The sequence below is a fragment of the Hetaerina americana genome, unplaced genomic scaffold (assembly GCF_022747635.1).
Source record: "Hetaerina americana unplaced genomic scaffold, ioHetAmer1.1.p SCAF_5, whole genome shotgun sequence".
NCBI classification, from domain to species: domain Eukaryota; kingdom Metazoa; phylum Arthropoda; class Insecta; order Odonata; family Calopterygidae; genus Hetaerina; species Hetaerina americana.
In genome coordinates, this window is record NW_027287095.1 from 82,884,637 (window position 1) to 82,907,785 (window position 23,149).

A 23,149-nucleotide genomic window follows, 5' to 3' on the forward strand; every position below is an offset into this window, starting at 1 on the left:
AATAAAATGATTGATCGACATTAGTTTCTTTACCAGGTGTATCAGGTCGCTATACGTTAAACCATCTTTATATTCAGTTATACTCTTGCATTAGTGACTACCTCTTTAACCTCTAACTCTACGCCTTTACAGCCTTTTCTATAAGTAAATGTGTTGCGTGGGCCATCTTGATTCTTAATCCTTCTCTTAGGTCTATCTGCACAATGGCGATCGACAAAACAATCCATCTTTGTAGGGGTGATTGGAACGTTGAAACCCTTACGTCGCGTCCAAGTCGTAGTTTATATGGTTGGATTTTTTGAAACTTTTATTATTTACCATGAATTTTATACAAACTTCCGGTAAGAAGGAGCTATTTCACACCTAACCTTTATAGCTTGATAATGGTTTAATTCCTCCCGACTTGGAGCGTCAGAACCGAGAAAAATATATTCTGGAAATGATGATTTAATTCTACTTTATCGACTAGAATTTTGTCAGTAAACCGAATTATCAAATTTATGTAAGAATTTCTACACCTTCAAATCAATTTTTAAATCTTTAAGTTGTTTTAAACTAATATATGTGATTTTTTTCGAGAATCACCATAACAATTGAGAGTATGTGAGCCCAGAGTAATCTTAGGTACTGCAAATGTTTCGGTCGAGAATTGACGACAGCTCCCTTTTCTTTCTGCTAACTTACTTTCCAAGAACGGAGCCGTAAATTTGGAGCTTATTATTTTTCTCGCCATCTCATTATCCCTCGGATGTACTCAAGAGTTGAATCGCTAATGATAGAATTTTATTCACTCAAATTAAAAATCAACTCAACTCGTGAGATCTAAAAATCAGTTGCAGTGGTAGAACCGCTGAATCCGGCTCAGTAAATAATCAAACTTTCAAGATATACCGGTATGAATTAATAATTTGCATGTTTTTGTAAGAAAACGAGATTCGTTTTCTGTCTCATCTTAAACGATTGTTCATTTATTGTCAATCACTAATGCATCATGAAAAATATGATTGGAAGACTCCTATTCTCTCGAATTGCGATTATGACATCGGCTGCTCGATTCGTGTATCGATCACGCTGGTAGTCGATGGTGAACCTTTACAAGATTGAGTACATCCCACTTGAAAGTTCCAAGTGGGCTCCTATACTGATCAACTCCAATGTAATCACCATTGCTTCAAAGGGTACTCACGAAGACGAATCTTGACTGGATGTTTGTCTTCTTTCCCTCTCTCCACCCGCGACCTCCACCTCTTCTCCTGACTGGGCCTCCGACCTTCCCGTGGGCGCGTCCAGGCTGTGACCCGGACGAGTACGATTGTGAGGACGCCACCTGCATCTCCGGTGCACTGCGCTGCAACGGGAGAATCAACTGCCGATTCCGATGGGACGAGGACGAATGCACCGTGAGTACACGCACCGGGGCTGACGGTCAACTTCCCATTCGACTCCCCCGAGCTATCGCTCTCAAGAATGATGGCCAAATTTACACAGAGCCGCGGACAGAGTTTCCGCCGTCTTTTAAAGCCTTTAGACCATGAATCTGTGTTTGATCATTTTCGATCATCTTTAATTAAGTCAGAAATACTTCTATATGACGGTCTTTATGGATATTTAATATCAGTGGATAGGTTTAATTAATATATTTGATTATGTCAATTGTCAGTAATCTTTTTACAAGGGCCAAGCGGTTACGGCTACGTTTAAATTCAACTGCCAAAATTTCGCGGTCGAAAATGGTGCTGTAGAGTCTTCGTACACAGGGGTCCATCTCGTATATGTTTTGCGAAGGTGGATTGCTTTTCAAAAATATATATTTAAGGACTGCTTGAAACTCATTTTTTTACATTTTCACAAAAACCCTCAAAACGACTCACTCAAACGATTGTCAAACAGTAACATAGTGTTGGAAATGGCTAAAAGTTTGGTGAGTCCCTTTCAACGTATGCGGAATTATATTTCTCACCTTACGTTGAAGAGTGGTGACATCGTCATGTTGAGGTCGTAAACTCTTCGGACAATCTCCTTGTGTCCGAATATTTGGTGAATAAATTCCTCGACAGTCCAATGTTAGTTTTCTCTCGTCTTTCTATCTCCTCTTGTAAGCATCCCGTGTAATTCGGGCTACCTATTCCTTGGTTCCCTTTGACGCTTCCCTGTAATTATATCCCTCCATTGTACCTCATAAAATTAGTTGTTTTTGAATTCGTATGTAATCTATTTGCTTTTTATTTTCCTTAAGGGTTTCTCGCGATGTTTTCCTTTTCTGTAGTGCAGAATTCCTTTTCCAAGTGATTCAATCTAATTGCATGGCTTGCTTCATTCGTTTCAGGGGCTGTCGTTTTTAAATTGAAAAGACTACAAGGAAAAAAGTATTTCGTTCGGTTTTTTTGTGATTGGCGATTTTGTCAGGGATGGAGGAATATGTTTATGGATAAGTGCGGAAGATTTTCTTCGAAATTCACTCGTAAGATCCGAAAGAGCGTGGAGTCTTCGGCAGGAGGACTCTGGCTTCCTTTTTGCGTGCCTAAACCGAAGTTTAGTCATTTGAACTCGTGTTAATCATTTTACCTCAATTTACTGCTTCCTTATGGCTTTAAATTTGTAAAGCTATCCCGAAATTCTTTGAATATTCCCGCGGACGTAGGAAAATTAAAGCCTACGGATCTCGTTACCGACCCTACCCTGATCGGTTTAAGCCCGCAGCGAGGTCTTGAGAAATGATGGGCAATATCAGCCCTTTATATTTTAATCGGCGAATGTATCCTGATGGCGAGATGCCCTAAGTAAATTATTGGGAACCCTTTTTCCCAAATCTTCTTCTTTTCAATACCATTGGTTAATGAGTGAGCTTTGTTCGTTGTTAATGGCCTTAAATCAACGCCGTGTTAACCTACTCGCAATTTAAAAATCTGCCATCTATTTAGATTGAAGCACCATTCAAATTATTCCATATTAAAATTTATATTTTATTCCAATAATGTAATTCAGCCAGCCAATCCAAACTATCTGGAAAATTAGGGCTTACAAGAGGTTAGCGGATCATTTCCAATCCATGTGCTCTGCATTTATTCACATCATTCTTTCAAACAAAAAGAGTATATCAACGAACGTTTGAGCCGGTTTTCTTCGTCTAGGTTTTAAATTTACAGTTTCAGGGTTTCAATTCTATCTTTGGTTTCTATCTTTCCACCTTTCAAGATAACTTTTTGAAAATATTTTATTGTACATATCCTGGCATTTTCCCTTCGAATTACATCCACTACCCTCCGCTGAGAAATCACGCGTGTAAGGACGGATGCGCACATATTTTTCTTTTATATTTCCCCGCATCGTGAAAAGAAAAGAGTTAAACACTACCGTGAAGTCTTCACCACTTCTGGAACTCCTAAACTGAGATTCGTCAAAAGGATCCGTCCTCTACTCTCCTTGGAATCATAGGAGTTACGTCACGTACGCTTTCGAAAGGCGTGCGTGGGACTCCCGTGGTTTCCAGACGACGTTGCGGTGTGTTGCAAGGCCCGTGGCGTAGTCAGTTGCAAAAAGGATCTCGTTCTCTTCCCATGGCGTCCAAAAAAGTAATTCATTTCAGAACCCCTTTCTAACATCTATCCCTAATGTAGTCCCGCACGTTTCCGCTCCCCTGACGCCATTCAAGAAAAGGGGTCAATCTCTCTCATTGCTAAAATTTGTAAGTGCACTTTGTAAGTCACCGCAACGTGCCATTTTACCGAATATCATCAGGAACGTCACGTTGAACATAAGGTGTAAGTTTCCTGCAAATGAGAGAAAAGTTATAAAACTTAAAGCCTGCGTCGTAGAGTGTTCGTAGTTGACAGCAGCAGTCGTAGCAGAGTGATGATTGGGAACATTGTCATCCGAATCTAAAATAGTCAAACCGGTGATTTGAATCTATGGATGCGAATGCAAGGCAAAAACTATCCCTCAAGACTTCTGTAAAGTTTTTGTGCCTAGTTTATGAAGTAATGAAGGTCCAGATACTGTAAACACCCTGTGATTGGATTTTTAATGCAATAATACCATAGGTATTACCCGGAATTTGACTCCGTAACCCTTTTTTCAGCAGCAAAATGCTCTCCTTTACCATCGAGCTACCGCCCCACAATTAGAAAAATAGTTTTAAAATATTATTAAAATCGACATAAGAGGAAAAAATAATGGTAAGGCAAAACATTATGAGTAATATATGTGACCGTGCTATGATATTTTTCTTGTATTAATGTGTCGGGAACAATTGATGGGAACAACTTTTCTCGGCGAAATCAATATGAACGCTCTACCTCTTATCAAGTATGGAATTTTGACCAGCGTTAAAGGCTTTATTTCAGAATTTCTCGTTTTCAATACTTTTTCTCTTTGTTCGTGGCTGGAAAGGTTAGGGGTTTGTTATAGCTCTGTGATATTAACTATTGTTTCGTTGATCAGATCACAAAATGATTGAAATTACCAATTGATATCCGTGGTAATATTACACTGTTTTTAGTTGAAAAGTTAATTATATGCTTGTATTGATATACATAATAGACCTTATATCCATCATATCTCTTGTCATACTAAGGTATTATGCCTGGGAGATTGGGTAGGTGTTTTGGCTAACGTATTGGCTTCCCACCGAGAGGCCCCGGGTTCAAATTCTGGGAATAACAGTAATATTCCAGTGGTGTCTTAATCACGTCCGTCGGATGGGACGCGGATAAACTGTGGGTCCCTTGGAGCCTTTCGATCAAAGTAGGCTAATACCGATGCCGGGTTTCTTTCTTCCTTTCCCATCCATCCTTAATGGCAAATGGCCTTATCTGTCGGTCGCCTCACCTAAAACTACTACTATATTATACTAGGCAAAGACATCAATAAAGAACATCACTTAATTTTATAGTTAATGGAGTTTAATGGAAATACATCATAAAATCTAATGCCCAGCATCCTCAAACTTCAACCATTTGCCAAATAAGATGGTATGTTGCATTGAAACGAGCAAGCACCAAACAAAATTGCCATAATTACAGCATTGTCTTCTTAATTATGATTCCTGCATGGCACTTAGAATTTTCTAAATCATAATGATTTTTTTACCCAAACGCCTAATTGTCAATACTGTGTGATGTTTAGCATTTCACTTTTTGGGGGAATATTATTTCAAAAATTATTTCACGGCCTTTGCGTATTTCATCATCCTCCTCAAGCCATTAAAATCAAACTTTATTGAATAATAACTCAGTTTTTAACGACAGTACACAATCCAATAGTGTACCTTTAACTTGCAGACTTAATTTGATTTATTTTGTTCTGCTTCCCAAATTGTATTATGAAAAAAATCCTTCTCTTAGTTTCTTTAGATTTTTCGGTAGATTGTGAAATAGCGATACTGGTTTCCGTATTCACTCCAATTTTTGTACATTCGTTGATGTTTCGGCCATTCATTTGCAAATTGATAAAAAAAGTCAAGGGTTATCACTAACGTGTGAATAATTGTTATCCAGAAATTCTTAGAAATATAGGGAAGTCATTATCAAGCGTCTCCTGTAGACCTGCAAATCTTTCGCTTGGCTTCTTTCCCGCTTAGTGGGCAAATGGCAGCAGTAATGGGAACCTCTCCTTAAAAAAAGGCCAAGAGCGCGTTTTAAAGAATCGCCCCGGCAAAAATTTCGCCGTGGGCGGTAAACCGTTGGTGGTCTATCTGCTTTAACGCCACCGTTGTCACTCGGGAAATCTACTCTGCCAACAAAACCGCAACCTCACACTTGTCAAAAGCCCCTTCAAATTCCCAATAGGAAAGTTGATAGTTTATTTTATTGAATTTACTGTTCAACAAATTTCGAACAACGAGAGAGTGCATTTTCTGGGTTCCATTTATTTTTGGAGGTCGCGTCCACATCTCCTTGTGCCACCCAAGTATCCGCTCAGCCAGTCATTATGGTTTTTATCGCCGTTTCAACTTGCAGAGAAAGTGAAGTGCACGGTATATAGTCCAATTGTCTCTCAATTGGGCCAATATATTAGGTAATGTGTTTTATCAATTAGCAACTCATTACTGAGAGCTAATTTCAAGCTTAATGGTTAAATAATTTTATCTTATTCACTAATACAATTATGAGGAACTTCAGGCAAATCCTATTAACATGATGGCGCTCATTAAATGTCACCGGAGAATATTTTTTTACATTAACATCAAATTAATAACATGCTTTGGTTAATTTATAACGAGTTCGAATCGTAGACCGTGCGTGTATCAACTCGTATTTGGCGTAGAGATGTCAATTACGTCCCCACTTTGTCGTTCTTTATATTTTAATTAATCGAAATTTATCAACATAGGGATTAAAACCTTTCAGCGAAAACATTGCGTGCATATTTGCGCGTAACTATCGATTGCAGTGACTCATTTGACTTATTTAATATTGCTTAAGATTTAGCGTTCAAAGTTACCTTTTTCACCTCTTTACTCAGCGCGCATATAGTTTTCACTCTGATTAGAGAAAGTAGTGGAACCGTTAAAAAAATATTTTTTTCATATGTATACACAGTACTTTTACTTATTATTAACAATTTACTCTTGTTCTAGTTATAGAAATTATATCCTACTGGTGATACTTATTTAAATTGTCTAATAAACTCTATCAGAAAGTTTGATGGCCCACGGTTAAATGGAGAGATATATAATATTTTCTATTTTGGAGCTGATGCAAGCACCGCACGTCAGTAAATGTGGAGGAAAAGCTAGTGTTGATAGCTTTGATACCGGTAACTAATTTAACATAGCTCCTGGTCATATTACATCGTCTAATTTTTAAATATCACCATTCACCGGTGAACTCGTCACTCTATTCTTTATGCCACGAATCCTTTCATGTCCATTGTATGCCTAATATCTTCATTCTTTTCCTTTCTAAATCGGGTATTCTGGCTCAGTATCCCGTCCATCTCCACAGCCGGTATTATATTTTTCAGGAGCTGACTGAAAGTGCAGCTCTTTGTCACAAAAAGTCGGTGTGCTCTTTTTTATTGTTTGTAGGATTATCTAATTTATCTTCTCAAATTTAAGTCTGCTAAGTAGAATCAAATACACAATTTCCTAGAGCCTAAACTACTCTAAGAGCCTAAATTACCCGAGCCTAAATTACTCTGTATTCTACTTCATCATTCAAGCATCTTGCTCATTTGTGAATAATGGAGCCTAAATTAAAACTGTTTGGCACCCTTGATAGCAGCTTAATATCTTTTCCATCTCATCCTTCTACCAGATATTTGGTTTTCTTAATGTTTACTACAAGTAATTGTCAGGCCTTGAAATGCATTCAGTGTTAAAATGTGGTCGCAAATGAAAAGTCATGAAACTGAAGGTTTTGGATATGTCAGTGATGCGACCACCATCTATATCGAGAAATTTCTTTTCCCACCAATGGAGGTGATTGTGCTAGTGAAATGTAAAAATATACTCGTGTAAGTAAAAGCGTATACACGCTGCAGAGCTGCGACACTAAGTATAATAAAAAACGACCCTTGTTAATGCGCAGAGGGCACATTTAAAAGGATTGTAACTTTAGTATTTACAAGTATCAGGGGTCGTGCCGCTTTCAACAGTTGGAGAGACTTCTGACCGCCGAGTTGTTTGAATCCTTGCAATGTGAGAAACCTCTTCAGTGAGTCTTCCGTGTTTTAAGCATTTTGTATTAGAATATATGTTTGAATGCATCTGAAATTTATATTTATGAGTAAATTTATCAGCCGCCAATGAAATTATAGGAACCGTTAATGGGAAAAGGACAAGGAAACAATAGATTACGGTTAAGAAGATTAGATAGATAGATGAGGGAAGAAAATAGAAGAGTGTAAGCACAGAGTTAGGCAGAAGAAAGCACAAAGATTTAAATAATATATTGAGATGGGTGACAAATAAAGAAAAAGTAGAATGGTGGAAGACATAGTACGAGGATATGGAAAGTTTGCTGAAGAAGAGTGAAATTGATTGATGGTTGAGGCCGAGACTTTGTGGAAATCCATTGCGAACAGGAGTTTCACTAAATAACTTTGTAGTTTCCACATAAAATAACTGATTTATTTTCTGAAAATAAATCAGTTATTTTATGTGGAAACTGCAAAGTTATTTAGTGAAACTCCTGTAAGAGTGAAATTGGTGCGCTATACAGCAAGGTTAAATCGCAACCGGGAAGTAAAAAGGGAAGATCTGTGCTAGCAGTTAGAGATATGTATGGTAAGATGGTAGTTGACACAGAAAAGATCCAAGAGAGGTGGAAGTAATATATAGAACTGTATGGTTAAGAACTAAGGCCAACAAGGTAAGACGTATGAAAAGAACATAACGTAGAGAACGATAGCTTACGTCCAGGCATACTCGACGATGAGATAGAAAGGGCATTAAGAGAGATGAAACTAAATAAGGCCGTGGGGGTAGACAACATTCCTATGGAACTACTTAAAGATTTAGGAAAATGTGGTAGGAAGAGATAATATGCATTGATTCGTAACATCTGTCAGGAAGGAATCCGACCGGAATACTTTGTGTTAGTTCCTATTCCGAAAAAAGTAAAGGCTACATCATGTGAGAACTACAGAACAAAAATTTGATTTCCCACGCAGCCAACGATGTTCTCCGGATCATCAACAAAAGGATGGAGAGGAAGGCAAATGATTACTTGGGGGATAATTATTTTGGAATTAAGGAAATGAAGAGGGACGCGCGATGCCATTGCTTTAATAAGATCGGTAATCGAGAGGAATGTAGGATACAATCAGGACGTATTTGCCTGTTTTGTAGAACACGAAAAGGCGTTCGATAGAATGAATTGGGAAAAACTAATGAGTATTTTGCAGAAAATAGGAATAGATTGGAGGGAAAGGAGGCTAATCCGCAATCTGTACATGTCTCAGACTGCTCAGATACAAGTGGGAAACAGAGAGTCCGGATGGGCAGTGTTAGGAAGAGTTGTAAGGCAGTGTTGCCCATTGTCGTGGGTGCTGTTCAACATATATGTGGAGGAAATGATTAAAGAGGCATGGGAAGAACTGGAGGAAGGAATGAAAGTGGGCGGGGAATTCGTAAAATCAGTTAGGTTCGCTGATGACCAAGCTTTAGTTTGTCAGTCAGCCAAGGGTTGCAAGCATTGCTGAGTGAATTGAAAATTCAGTGCGACAGGTATGGAATGAGAATCAATATTAATAAAACAAAGGTTATGCGATTGTTCAGAAATAAAAAGGCTAAGCTAAATATTAAAATAGGAGGGGACAAAATAGAGCAGGTAGAATAGTTAACGTATCTCGGAAGTGTTTTGGACCGACATGGTCAAAGTAGTAGGGACGTAAGGAGAAGAATTGCGCTAGGCAAAGAGGCTTTCAAAAGGATGAGGGATTTGATGACAGGGACGTTGAGTAAGGATATTTAGAAAAGACTCGTAAAAACTTTGATATGGAGCGTAGCAATGTATGGCGCGGAAATGTAGTCATTGAAGCAAGAGGATAGACGTAGACGTAGCTTTTGAAATGTGGGTGTGGAGAAGAATGGAGAAGGGGAAATGGACCGAGAAGAAAACAAATGAGGAAGTACTTGGTATGGTGGGCGAAAAGAGGGGTTTGTAGGGAGAAATCCTATGGAGGCAGGAAAAATGGATGAGGGGCGTATTGATCGGCAGAGGGATGTTGAAGATTGTAATGGAGGGGAGAATGTTAGGCAAACGAGGAAAAGGCTGGAACAGGATAGGGATATTGGACGGGGTGAAGGGAGGAAGGAAGTACTCAGAGATGAAGATGGACCTGATGTAGATTAGGTAGCTGGATTTTGTTTTGTTAGGAGTCACAAAATATTTATTTGGTTATTTTGTCCATCCAAAACCTGCCTCAAGCGGTAGATTACTGAATAACAATAATAATATTGCTTATTGATTTTTCCCGTTATTAGTATTTGCCCAACAATTCCAATGTTGCCAAGTTATTTATTTAATTACTATTCATAAAAAATATTCAAAACGCTGTTTTTCAGTATGGTAAGCGGCTTATTTAAAATTATTTTTCTGTATTTCTTGTTAATCTATCGTTTGGTCAATAGTATATCTGTATATCATGACAACTGTGACCATCACAGGTGATAGACTGGTAAGACTAGGAGGTCTAAAGTTATAATTTGTATAAGGTATGGTTATAGAGACAGGGACATCTTCATCCGTAAAAACTTGAAGTCTTCGTCTTTCATTTGACGAGCCCAGACATGGGAGGTCGGCCTATGGAGTTTATGGCCTTGGGGAATTCCCGTCGCCTCCTATACGCCGACCCCCGATGGTCCAGGCGGTCGGAGGAGGAAGACGGCGAGTGCGATGGAAAGACTTGTTTTCTTCTTTCTTCGCTCCCTCTTTCCGCTCTTCTTAAAGAAAGGTTTCCCGGGCGATGGAATTGTTCCCCTGTGAGGAAGCGACGCGGATCGAGGAGGCGTGAGGAACTGACCGAAGGCGGAAAAAATAAGAAGGGCAACAAAGGTGGTCTGCAGAGGTTTGCAGTTTTTAAATTATTATTTCCTTTCCTGGGTTCATACCTGTGAATTATTTTTTTCCGGTTGGGCGTATGTTTTTATTACGAGTAGGTGGTATTAAAAATCTTATGATAATAATTTAAAACATTTTCTGGATTGTTGAATATAGGTCGGCTCGTCCGATTCTGATTTAAGGGTCGCTCTATCCAGCGAATTGCTTTTTATTCATATTTTTCAATGAAACATAGCTTTTGGTTTAGCGTGTATGACCTCGTAGTGGAGATTGGGGAAGAAATCAGGAGATATCAAGTGGGCAGAGTTGCCGAAAGCTAAGGCCTGCGATCTTTGTTCCTACGCATGGTTAGTTGTAAGACAGGGAATTTGAAAGTCGGGCGGTTCGATTGTTTACTGTGCAGTGTGCAATCTACAACTGAGTTATATATTTTCAATATAAAAAGATCAACGACATCTCAGTAGATTTTGTAATTTATTATAAGCAACTTCTAGTAAACCCTGCTTCATAGAAGGAACCGAACCGTTTCATTAAATTTGCTGTTTTCAGTGATCGTTGTTTGTTTAAAAAATGTATTTGTTTTATTGGAGGAACTCTAAGTTTATTTAATACCTTTATGGCTGGAATGGAGGATTTCAAAGCCATTAATTTTTCAATTAGCATATTTTAACAAGTTAAATAATAAAGCGATTGAATTGTTACAAAATTCACCCTCAGCTCTATGGCGTCCTTCATACCGTTCATATATGAACATTATGTCCACAATTAGGTCGATCACAAAATAGGTCAGTTCGAACGTTCATTCTTGTGAATGGACTATCATAAAAGCATAACTAATCGATTATTAAAATACTAATTTTATCGACTAAAAAAAGTTCATTCAATGCTACCAGTAATTTCATTTTTGACAATAGGTCTGATGACACAATGTAGATATGACAAAAGTTGATTTCCGCGCATAAATTGTGAATTAAACTACGCGTGCACCTAATTGGATTCTTGCTCTACATAAAAAAGGAAATAAGATTTCAAAGTTGTGAGCGTATAATAGCGAGGAGATGGTGTCCTCTCGGTCTGTTTCGAACATTTCTGAGTCTTCCTTTAATTATGTATTATCCTCTTCAGCATTTTTTACAGTTCTCTGCGTTTACTTCCACTTCTAAGGGCCTCCACAAAGCCCGCATATCTTTCGGGAGAGAAAATGCGGTTCGTTCTTTCCAGACCTAATTACCGCTACCAGTCCAGGCTATTTTGAAATACTTGAAGATCCCGTTTCAAGTGACAATTCAGAGCAACTCGGTGGTTTTAAAGTAGGTAATCTTTGTCGGGAGTCATTAGGGAAGGAGTTCACCTGGCGCATCTGGTGATGAAAAATTTAAATATAATAACTCGTCCACGGGAATATTTCTTTGAAAGGTTGTTAATTAGGTTTTTTTGTATTTTATTAAGGTGTCACCGCCAATTCATGCGATAATTTAAAAATGTAATGCCGTATTTTTGTTTGTATATGAGAGGAAATTCTTCAAAGTTGATAAAAATTGATCGATTCAAATATGCATGATAGTTAATTATTGCTAGACGATAACGGTTCATTTTTTTCATTCAAGTGGTAACATTTTTCCACTGAAATATCAATGTTCAAGTTTGCACATTCTTTCCCTAAGACCTGTTCATGTGGTCGGTGATGCACGCATCTAGACCTTTGTACCTCTAACTTTTAAACTCTTTGATCATCGCGAATAATTGCCAAAAAGGCGTACCCCTTTGACATCTGAGAGATTCCCGAGGGTCGCAAATCGAGAATTTCTGGCTAAAAGACCGAAAGTGTCTTTGAGGACTGTAATTGTATATATATATATATATATATATATATATATATATATATATATATATATATCTTCCCCTTATGTGCAATATTTTCTCTCGGTGATTCAATATTCTCCTTGGGAGTTAATTTATTTTTAATTTCCTTTTTTAACGTTTCTGTGCCATGAAAACTTGTGGATTTTTTGTTTGAATTTAATGTTATGGTTATACTTTATGTAACAGTACCTTATAAGTACTTTGCGGATCAGATTCTATTTTTAACTAAAAATCCTCAAATTATTGATTTGATGAAAATCTTGTTTGAAATTTAATTTTACCTAATACGTATTTGAGTGCGGATTCAGTTCAGAAATGAGCGCGGAAGATAGAGTTAAATAGATGTTCATTATAAAGTCATTAGGAAAGACCTTTGCATTTTAAAGTCTGAATTTCATTATAATTTTACACTGCATTTTCATGAATCTCAGCATAAATTACAATAAAACATTTGTAACATCTTTTAAAAATGAAGAATATAAATGCTTTATACAGACGATAAAAATTGTTTCATCAACGAAATACCTTAAAAATGTATATGATTCTATTATCTTTGCTAAACAAATAATGATATAATATATTTCCCAACATATTATTTTACCAGGTTGAAGTGTTTCTGGTGATTTTAAGGAATTATTTCTTGGCTAAAGTAATATTTGGCACTGCTTAAAAAAGATTTTAAAATATCCTGCACTTTCGGATTCTTGCTATATTTGCGAAGCTCATCACTCTCCCACTAAAGTAACTAAAATGGATTTCTTGGAACTTCCTTCTCTCAGTTTTTCATAAATCCTTTGAATTTCGTTTAAAAAGAACTGATATTTTTTAATATTGTTTTTAAAATCGAGGAATTAATTTTTCAATAGGTATCATTAGTAATGGTATTAATTTTTAATGGTAATATTAGATAATTCCCGCAATTTTAGCATGAGTTACGCGATACAATAGGCGATTCAAAGAAAATTACGAAAGTTTGTACTCCTATAGTTGCCCTACTAAAGTCTAACACAATACGAAAACGTAATTAGAACCTCATTTTTTTAAAGTTCAAATGTGGTAAATCGTATGTAACTGACTAACCAATTCCTAATTGACTCATCATAGCCTTTGTGAAGTTTCCTTTTAACGAAATATTTCCGTTAATTATTTTTTTAAAGAATTAGTTGAATTTTCTGGTAAAATTGGTATCTGTATTGCTGGAATAATAGACCGGAACCTGGAGGGAAAGGTTTTCTTAAGAATACATAACCGGGTAATACCCATTCTTTGATCTTACTCGGCAATCTTCTTCGGAGATAGTGGCTTATGGGTCGTCGCTCAATTTTTTCTTCGAGATCGTTTCTTTTACTTTTAAGGCAAAGGTTATTAAATTGTTATTGCTTATTAAATTGTGTTCTGCTTAAAAAACTATCGAAACGTGAATGATTTTATTTTATTTAAGTAGGGTCTTTAAGTAGTCTTATTAAATAGGGTTTTACTTTGGTAGGGTACACTAAAAAGCAACAAAAACTCGAGCGGATGTAAATATCTTTCCTTGGAGTCAAATTAAATTCCCGGGCCAATTCTTAAACTTTCCATTTTTGTTCGTTTTTCAGTCGACTTCAAATGAATCTCAAAACAGTCTTCATAGATGCTCGTCCCAACTTTCAGCATGGACTAATATACGAGGAGATTCCTATTGATTAGTCTTGAGATGTCTCCGCTACCTACTTTTTTTCTGCTCTCTGTGGGTGATTGTGTTCTTTCTTGAAAGCGGGAAAGGATTTATCTCCATCACCCCAAGAGGAAAACTCGATATTGGGATTCTTGAGCTTTGCAAAGCATGTGGTTGTTTATTTATTATCTCTAGCGCGTATGTCAGAGATGAATGGGATCTGAGTAGAGAAAGGATTCAGACTAGCTTGAAATAAAGAGATAATGGCAAATTATACTGATGCAATTTCTAAGAATATTGAAAGAGTCTCCTCTTCAAGTTCGATAATTGGCGTCTTGCGGAAACGTTTAACTTCCGCTCTATAAATCTCTTTTAGCCAATCATCTCCACATTTAAGATCACAGTTAAAAATGATTTCTTTTGATACTATTACAAACGTTAAGCTTCACCTTTTATAAAATTCCTTGAGGGATTTGCTCATGAGTAATATTGGAAGTAAAATACGAACTGAATGCACAAATGAAAGATAAGAAAGGCCCTTCCCCAATTTTCCCCAATTCCCATTTTGATGCCTTTTCTAAAAATCCGCAGCTGCAGCCGTGATGACTGTTAGCAACGTTCCATTGATAATAAATATTCATTAAGTCATTTTCTCCCCTCTAATAACCCCATGTATCTCAAAATATATCGCAAAAAAATCTTCCAAAAATGGCAGTGGTTTATGATACTCATACAGGTTCATACTGAATAGAACACCTCAGCCGTTGTAATTCACGTGATATGTATGTCTAAAACTAAAACAAATTTTTGCAGAATTTTGAACGGGTTTATCGTAAGCCAACTTCTCTGAGGCGCTTTAGTAGAATCCTTATTAGATACCGTAAAAATATACTCGTGCCAACTCATTAGAAGTATATATCACTGAAAAAATATTGGATTGTTTACAATACTCTCAACTCTCTTCCGGAAAGTCAGTTATTAGCCATTTCCCACTTCCATTTCGCCATTTTCTTCTCTATGTCTTAGGTCCTAACTTAATTTTCTTCTTGGTCTTAACACACGCGGTAGTAACTTTGGGAAAGAAAACTCGTTCATTTGAAATCCGTGGAGTCAATCCCTACCTATTTTTAGGATCGGTAGTGCGTAATAGCAATGGGCATATAAATTCAACAGTTTGTAATGGCTCCATTGTTCCACTTGACGTGCAACATGCTTGCTGGTATTGGGACCCAGCCACCGGGATTAACCGTGGCAAACACGTCGTCAGGTGGACTGCCCGATGGGGTACCGATGACTTTAAGCGGAAAATGTGTTTTTCACTCCGTTTGGTGAATGAAAACGTGAATCACTGAGCATTCGTTTGCCGGAGAGTACGTCTCCATGCTAAATTTCGGGGAACGTGTTCTGCGGAGGGAGGTGGTTCCGAAGAGGGAAAGGGAGAGTGTGGTCGGAGGATGAGTCAGCCGATCGCGCCACGTGTGCGTCATCCGACGGTGGGAAAAACAGTGAGGACTCGGGTAAAAAAGAGTCGGAATTCTATTGTGCGACGGTGTAGGAACATTTTTCTTTGTAAAACTGTTATTTTAAAAGAGTTTTAGTCTGTTTTCCACGTGTGAAAAAGGTGTTTCCGGTGAATTGGGGATGAGGTGTAGAACGCCCAACAATTTGAAGCGTTTCGTGAACATGTGAGAACGGCGAGGGAAATTTCTGGGCATTTAATTCGTTCTTGTTTCCCTCCGGCGCCGGATTAAAATCTCCTTCGGTGACTTCACTTCCATGACTGCACAATCAAGTACGAGCTCATCACGAGTTGTGCCTGAAATAACACGGTAGTGGAAACATATAAAAACATACTTCTTTTCACTGCAGTCACAAAAGTTGCAAGTCTCGTGTTTTGCCTTTGAAAACACTTCGACCACATACGGTAAATAAATAATCCCCGAGCATGGCATTTTTTTACCCCTAAAGGAGAACCGAACATGAAAATGTTTCCAGAATATTGCAAACTTATCGTTGTTACAGTCATGAGTGCTTATTATCTTGCTCTTTATGAAATTTGATGCTAATAAAATGTAGTTTATGAAAACATGTTTTAAACATCCTGTTTTTCTATCTCAGATTACTCAGTCCACTCAGAGGACTCAAATAAACAAATATTCAGTATATTTCCATCTTTAGGCGTTATCAATACGAGAAGGATAACCTATGTTACTTTTGAGTCTACTCTATTAATTTACCTCTTTTTTTGTAACTTTTCTCTGTTAGTTTTCCTTCTATTCAGAGTTAAATGCTAGGCTAAAGGTTAGAAATAAGTCTTCAGTGGGAAGAGATGAACATTTAAATCCTGATGTTTTGCTCAATAAGAGTCGTAAAACTTTGAATTTTGAATACGAAAAATGCAAACCTGAACCCTCTTAGATATCCGAATGTTGATCGGGATATGATATTTCCTGAACATCGCAGGATAAAGTAACCAGATACGTGGCCTTATAATAAGAGTAATAGGAGGTTGAACGGCGGTGCCCTAAGTCGGTGTTAGCTTTATTGCTGTTGGCATTAATTTACGAGTATTCGTGTGTTGCAATTTGTTGGTAGCCTTTCCCAAGCTCATAATTATTCTTTGCCCCTTAAAAAGGACTTTACCTGAGGAATACCTCTGGTAAAGTCCTTTTTTATGGAACATCCATACAAACTTAGAGTACGGTGACGAAGTTTAAGAAATGGGAGATGATGGACGCTATGGACGTCCGGATAAGACAAAAGTTGTCCGATTTTGAGTCACCTAGGCAGAGAAGAAATCATGGCATGCTATTGTTTATGTCAGTCAAGAGGAAATCAGGTTCTCGCGTTATTTTACGGAGACCGTAGAAAAAAAAAAGATGAGGTTGGCCTAAGGGTCAGTTGTATTAACGAGATTGTGAGAATGCACAGCAAAATACTAAATTGAGGAAGGATATTTGTTTTTAAAATGGAATTCGGTGGGAAATATCGTGATCCGAAGAGTTTATTAACTGAAGGGAACAGATTATGGGTAGTTTAAATATATTTTCTTAAACCAAATAAAATAGGACAAGTCTTCACAAGAATTACTGTTTAACAAACAGTCAACGATTTTTTTCAATATTATGGAAGAATTTTTCTCACCGAATGCAAAATTATTTCCATGAAAAATTAACAGCATGTCGATTGAACATTTTGATATTGGAACGTCTATCTATTAGGAAGACGCTGGTAAAATAAGAAGTTTAAGCGAAGTACCTATGCCTTGAAAATACGAGTATATTGGAAAATAATGTCGTAATTTTTGGTTAAACGAATTCAAATTCCACATAAAAGTACTTGCCTATATTTTTACTGTAGATAAAACTCTGTTTTGACAATTCAATGGATGTAAAACAAATAATTGGCACTTATTAACGTGTTTTTTACGTTGGAGAATCTCGATATCACAATGAGATCATGGTTGAATTCAAACAATTTCTGCCAGTGCCCTCGTATTCAATATTTCTTTTACATACTTTTCGTCCTTAGGAGCAGGGAAATCCTCGCACCAATCTATTCAGATAGTTATAGTTTATGTTCATCTATCATTTCAATTCTGACTCTGTATCGCACCGAATCGTGTTCCGAAATCCATTACGAAATTAAAATGTTCTCTGATCTCTGGAGGGGAGATTCAACTTTTGTTAACAATTTTGGCAACCTCTAAATGCGATGGACGAAATTATTTGGAGCGGATGTTTGTCTGGTTCATTTATGCGTGCGGTGGCCGGCGCGATGCACAACGGGAATGCAAAAGTTGCAATCGTAGCGGTGGAAATGTAGCGGTGGAGCAAATTGAATGAAAATATTACCATTGGCTGGAGTAATTAACGAGTGTAATGATAGTGGTGGGATAAAATTATTCCAAAAAATAACGTAATTATTTCTGGGTTACTTGTTCTACTTTACCTGTTGGCTTTTGGTACATCTATGGCTCTCAAATTTAAACGTCAAATGCGAAACGGAGACTTGGTACCACGAGGCACTCGTGTAATATCTTGTACCAATATCGGTTACTGTGCGGTGGCATTTCCAAAATGTTTTGATTTCCCATTGAACGAGAAGTCAATTTGACGTTATTTTTAATCCATCGCGAGGTGTTCAAGTCTAAAATGATGTTTTCCGAATGAATGAGGATTCGGAATCACATGTAAATCAAGTAAAATTTCCCTTTGATATATTGAGCAAAAATACACTTGGTTATATTGACTTTAAAGATAGAATAATTAATGAAAATTTCTTTAATATTTTATTAATTTTATTGCAAGCACGATCCAAATTTGAACGTTCAACGTCCACAGTTCAACAATATGTAGAGTAAATCTTGGCTAGGACGTCCAAACTTAGATGAATTATTTAAAACGAAAACTTTAATACATTATTCTTGATTATGCATTTATTGAAAATTTTACTCTTTGAGTTGATCTTACAGACCCAGAAAGTAATATTTTTATAGTCTTTTGCATCAGTTAATAATATTTTTCTTCCTTAAACTCTCCGTCCTATAGGATTTAAGAGTGCTGCAGCTTTCCACAATGTGGACAGGTTGGTTAGCATTGCCATTTCAACATTTGTTAACTTTTTTCTCTGCACATTGAAATTTCTCATTCCCAGCTCACTTTCTTTTATTTATCAATATGGAGGAAAAATTTTACGTACGCTCTCCACGAAATGCGGAATTCTTCCGAAATATGGCCACCCAATATATATTTGTTTACGCCACCCACTGAATGCACACTTCAGCTCCCTTTTAAAGATTGTTATTCTGGAATTCTTTTCCCCGGGATACCGACTGCTGTAAAAAATATGATGATTAAAAGTCAGGAGTGGAACGCGACCCTGGAGAAGGTTGAAAACATTATAAGCTCCCACATCGCTTCTCTTCCAACGGAAGGTCGTAGACGGAATTCTTGGGATGGAGAGTATATGGGTATTTGTATGAGAATACCCCGAAGAGAGAGAGAGAAAGAGAGGGAGAGGAAGCAGCAGCTTGGAGACGCTAACACAGATGTTTGCCGGACGGGCAGGGGGCGGAAGTGGGACGCCTATTAACCTCGGAGGCCAGGGGTGATGCGGGGAGGAGGTGGGCGAGGAGTTTGGGGGAGAGAGTCGGAGAGGGATAACGTCAAGCGTGTCGCCGTTGCGCCGTCTCTCCTCGGGAAACAAGGCGGCACAAGTCTTGCGGTGGTTTGCGTGAGTTGTTCCCACTGTACGTATAGTTTACCTTAGCCGGGGGAGGGAGTGGTGACACCCACGATGGAAGGAGGGAGGAGGAGTTGACATCGTGTCTTCGGGAAGCTTTTACAAGATTCCTTCATTAAAATTGGGCCGGGACACAAAAGCCTCGCTCGGGACAGCATCCGAGGTTGCCTGCCAGCCTCCATCTTCACCCCCTCCCACCTTCCCTCCCTGCAACCCGCACTGAAGCAGCACAGGGAGTGGAGGGGCAGGAGGAGAAAGACGGGAAGTTTTTTAATTTTTGGAGTGCGGAGTTTTGTAAGTTGTTGTCTTGCCTCGTGTCTCGTGTGCTTATTTTTCCTATCCCTTGCCTTTTACCCGGTTAAATCATCCTTTTAGGGAAAAATGTAGCCTCTTCCCTTTTTCCCCCTCGAGTCTTCCTCACTCCTCGGGGCTTAATTACCCCGGCCTCTCCTCCCCATGCTTCGCATCTCCTTTTGTTAACATCCCGCGTGTTAATTGGGACGTAGTGTAAACTTCCAAGCATGGGAAACCCGGGCGGAAGCACCATTAAGGGAACATTTGGATGAGATGAATCCTATATACGAATAAAGAACGAAGGGGAGTCACTGTGCAGTGTGTCTCAAATCTTGCTATCAAGCTTTAAAATCTGTATATGGCCTGCGATTCGAGCAACAATATGGTGGAGGATGTTGAGGCATCGTTTGATAATGGTGTAATAGAAGGTAGTATGATTTATTAAGTGATCGCAAAGGAGATGGTATGAAAGTTTCGGTAATGAGATGGCTTCGTTGTGTTTAGTCTTGTTTTCCAAATGGTCACGGACTTCAGTAGGAAAAGCGAACTTTTACGATACTCACAAATAGGCTTTTAGTATGATATCATATTTTTAAAAATTATTTATGCAAAATCTACCGGTAATTATAATTATACCATGGGTAAAAAATTTTTTTCTTTTTCCTATAAATTGTTGCCAAAATAATACAGTCACTAAATAGATTAACTCAATACCATTCAACTTATTTGTTTATAATCCTTACTCTGCATGTTTATATTATGATGCTTAGATAAAATAAAGCACCTCAACTGTAAATAGTATTTAACATTAAATTTTCCATTTAAATTTCAAAATCTGCGTGTATTCGTGTATTTTAATAATTCCAAGGGTACACGTGGAAAACAGATTTGTAAGTATCGTATTAAACAATTTTAATGACATTTATTTTTCAATTGCGAACAGAAGTCATTATTTATTACAATTAATTGTTTTACGTTTCCCCTTTTGCTTCTTAATTTCACATGGATTTAATAATGTCATCATTTTCACCATCATTTAATTATGTCATCATTTTCCTCTGTTATCTGATTTCACTTAAAGAGGCAAGTTTGTCCAGCTGCGAACACGAAATATGGGAAAAAAGGAAATGATGCGAAACTAATGAGAACTAATAAGAATTGATATTAAGACATGAATATACTTTATGTAGATATTTGACATAGCAGATGGGTTAGTGAATCTGCGAGGATCTCTTCGCTGTTTTGTGCCGAATTATGATTCCTTCTCCAAGCTTCTCTGAGGGCCGTCTTTCTCGGCCTCCGTGGCGACACGACGAATTCGCTATGAGCCACCGGCTTAAATCTTCGCTGTGGAGGGCGTCTTCCATTCACAAATGGCCTCTTCCTTCGGGAGATTAGATCTTTACGGGGAGTGGAGGGTGACTTAGGGCCGGGTCGGCCAGGGGCGGCGCCAGTGGGAGCAGGAAGGTGGGGCAACTGTGTCGAGCAACGGGCCGTCGCCCAGATTAAAGCGCTTCGGCAATTTAGTTTCCCCGCTGCCCGTGTCGAAGGAACAATCTCCTTCCCAAAAGACTTTTGGCTCTAAATTAACTTGGAAATTTCTCCCCTCGATCGTGAAAAAGTTTTGTGGGTCCGAAGAATATGATGGAGACAGTCGTCGAAGAATTTAAACCGCGTTTGAAGTGACACCTAGCGCCCACAAGTGAAAGTGCCATTAATTAAGACTGTTTACCGTTCATTGACGCTTACTTCTTCGATTTGTTGAATAATTCGTCACGAGTACAGCTATTCTTGTTTTCCCTCTCGTTTTATTGGTCTTCACGTCCAATTTCATTCAATGGTTAGATAGTGTTGGCCTTACTTGAATACTTAATTTCATGCTCAGTTTGTATTCAAAGAACTTCGGGACTATGCTCCGCCAGCTACATGTGTCAATGCACCAAAATGAATTTAATTCCCATTTAATTCCCATTCAATCTATTGCCGGAAGCGCTCATAATTTGAAAGTCCCAATAATATTTTTTCATGCATTTTGTCCGACTTAATGTAAACTGTTAAGAAAAACTATTGAGATTTTCTTTAATACTGCAGCTTTTAAAGGCCAATTCATTTTTGTGTGGTTTACACTGCACACGATATTATACAAACTTTTATGAAGAATCACTTTAAATGCAGCCGTTTGTTCGCTAGTATGGTTCTTATTCGCCATGCTGCCCATTGAAATTGTTCAGAATATAACTAACCTGCGACTACAGAATTTAATATACTTCCTTTAAGTGTTTTTTTGTACTTTGTACCATTACAAATATATCAAATAATGTATGGCTATTTAGACAAGAATGCAACCCTCCGCTAGCAAAATTCACCTTATATCTAAAAGAACCAATAAAATTTCAAATATTTGGCATAAATTGAGTCAAGGTAAATGGCGAGGAAATCAACATTCTGCTGTTCGCAGATGACATCGCAGCATTAGCAGAAACGATGGAGGACCTGCAAGCAAATCTGAATGATACGAACCAAGCACTTCTGAAATTTTACATGAGCACCAATAAGAAGAGAACTAAAATCCTCGTGTGTGTGGAAGAGAAGTGCTGATGGTTGATATTACACCTCGAGGAGTGAAACATATGGAAAATAGAATCATTTTAATATACCTGGGCAGAAGTATACATTGGGATGTAAGAAGTTCGACCTACATCAAGGGAAGAATATCTCAAGTTAAGAAAGCAGTCATGAAGAAGAAACAACTGGTATGTTCAAAGAACTCAAGGCTGCAGAACAAGGGAAGTTTGTCTGGTGTTCGTAAGTTACATGGTGCTCTACGGATTAGAGATATTGAACATTGGAAAAGTAGATCAGTGAAGAAAAGAAGTCTTTGAAACATGGTGCTGGAGGAGAATGCTGGGGATCAAATGGGCAGACAGAATGAGGAACGTGGAAGTATATAAATGAGCAGAAGAGGAAAGGACCATTTGTGGGACACTAATGGCTAATAAGAACTAGATGGACTGGAAACACATTGAGGCAAAATGAATTAGTTTGAAACGTAATAGGCTGGAAAATTGAAGAGAAGAACCATTCCAAGAGACAGAACAAGTGCATAGGACAAATTGAGAACGTAAAACAGAATAGCTAACAGGGGGTGGGGGAAGTAACACTGAATAGAGGGCAATGGTTGGCTGCAATATACTAGTCTTAGGGTAGAAATACCGATGATCGTGTTGAATGATAACTATTTTAATCAGATCAATTAAAAAAATCATCAGAAAAAAGATTGTATATCGGTGACCCCAAATTTTGCACGCGACCGGAAGCGATATTTTTTTGTTATTTTTCTTTAACCATGAAAATACCATTTCATTTAACCTAAGGGTGTTCTTTGTCTGCTCCGTAATGAATTAATTACCCATATTCTTCTACAATTTCTACTTTGTTTATCCCCGGACTATTGTGGTCGTAGGAATGTGATATTGGTCGTATTTCATTTTCATGATTGTATCTAATTGCTCATATGGTTCACATGGATGACTTATCCTCTCCGATTGTATACCTCTTCTACGTTGCTGTAAATGTAATCATAATGGCT

The 23,149-nt window shown here is 37.8% G+C and overlaps 1 protein-coding gene across 1 annotated transcript in view; it reads left to right on the forward strand.

Moving 5' to 3' along the window:
- LOC139694129 (neuropilin and tolloid-like protein 2) overlaps window positions 1-23,149 on the forward strand; it is a gene marked incomplete at its 5' end in the record, with an annotated part of 437,533 nt that overhangs the window by 377,483 nt on the left and 36,901 nt on the right. Inside the window, one exon of the mRNA XM_071592560.1 lies at window positions 1,291-1,400. Within this exon, the coding sequence (XP_071448661.1) occupies window positions 1,291-1,400 (110 nt within the window). The remainder of the gene's footprint in view (window positions 1-1,290; window positions 1,401-23,149) is intronic.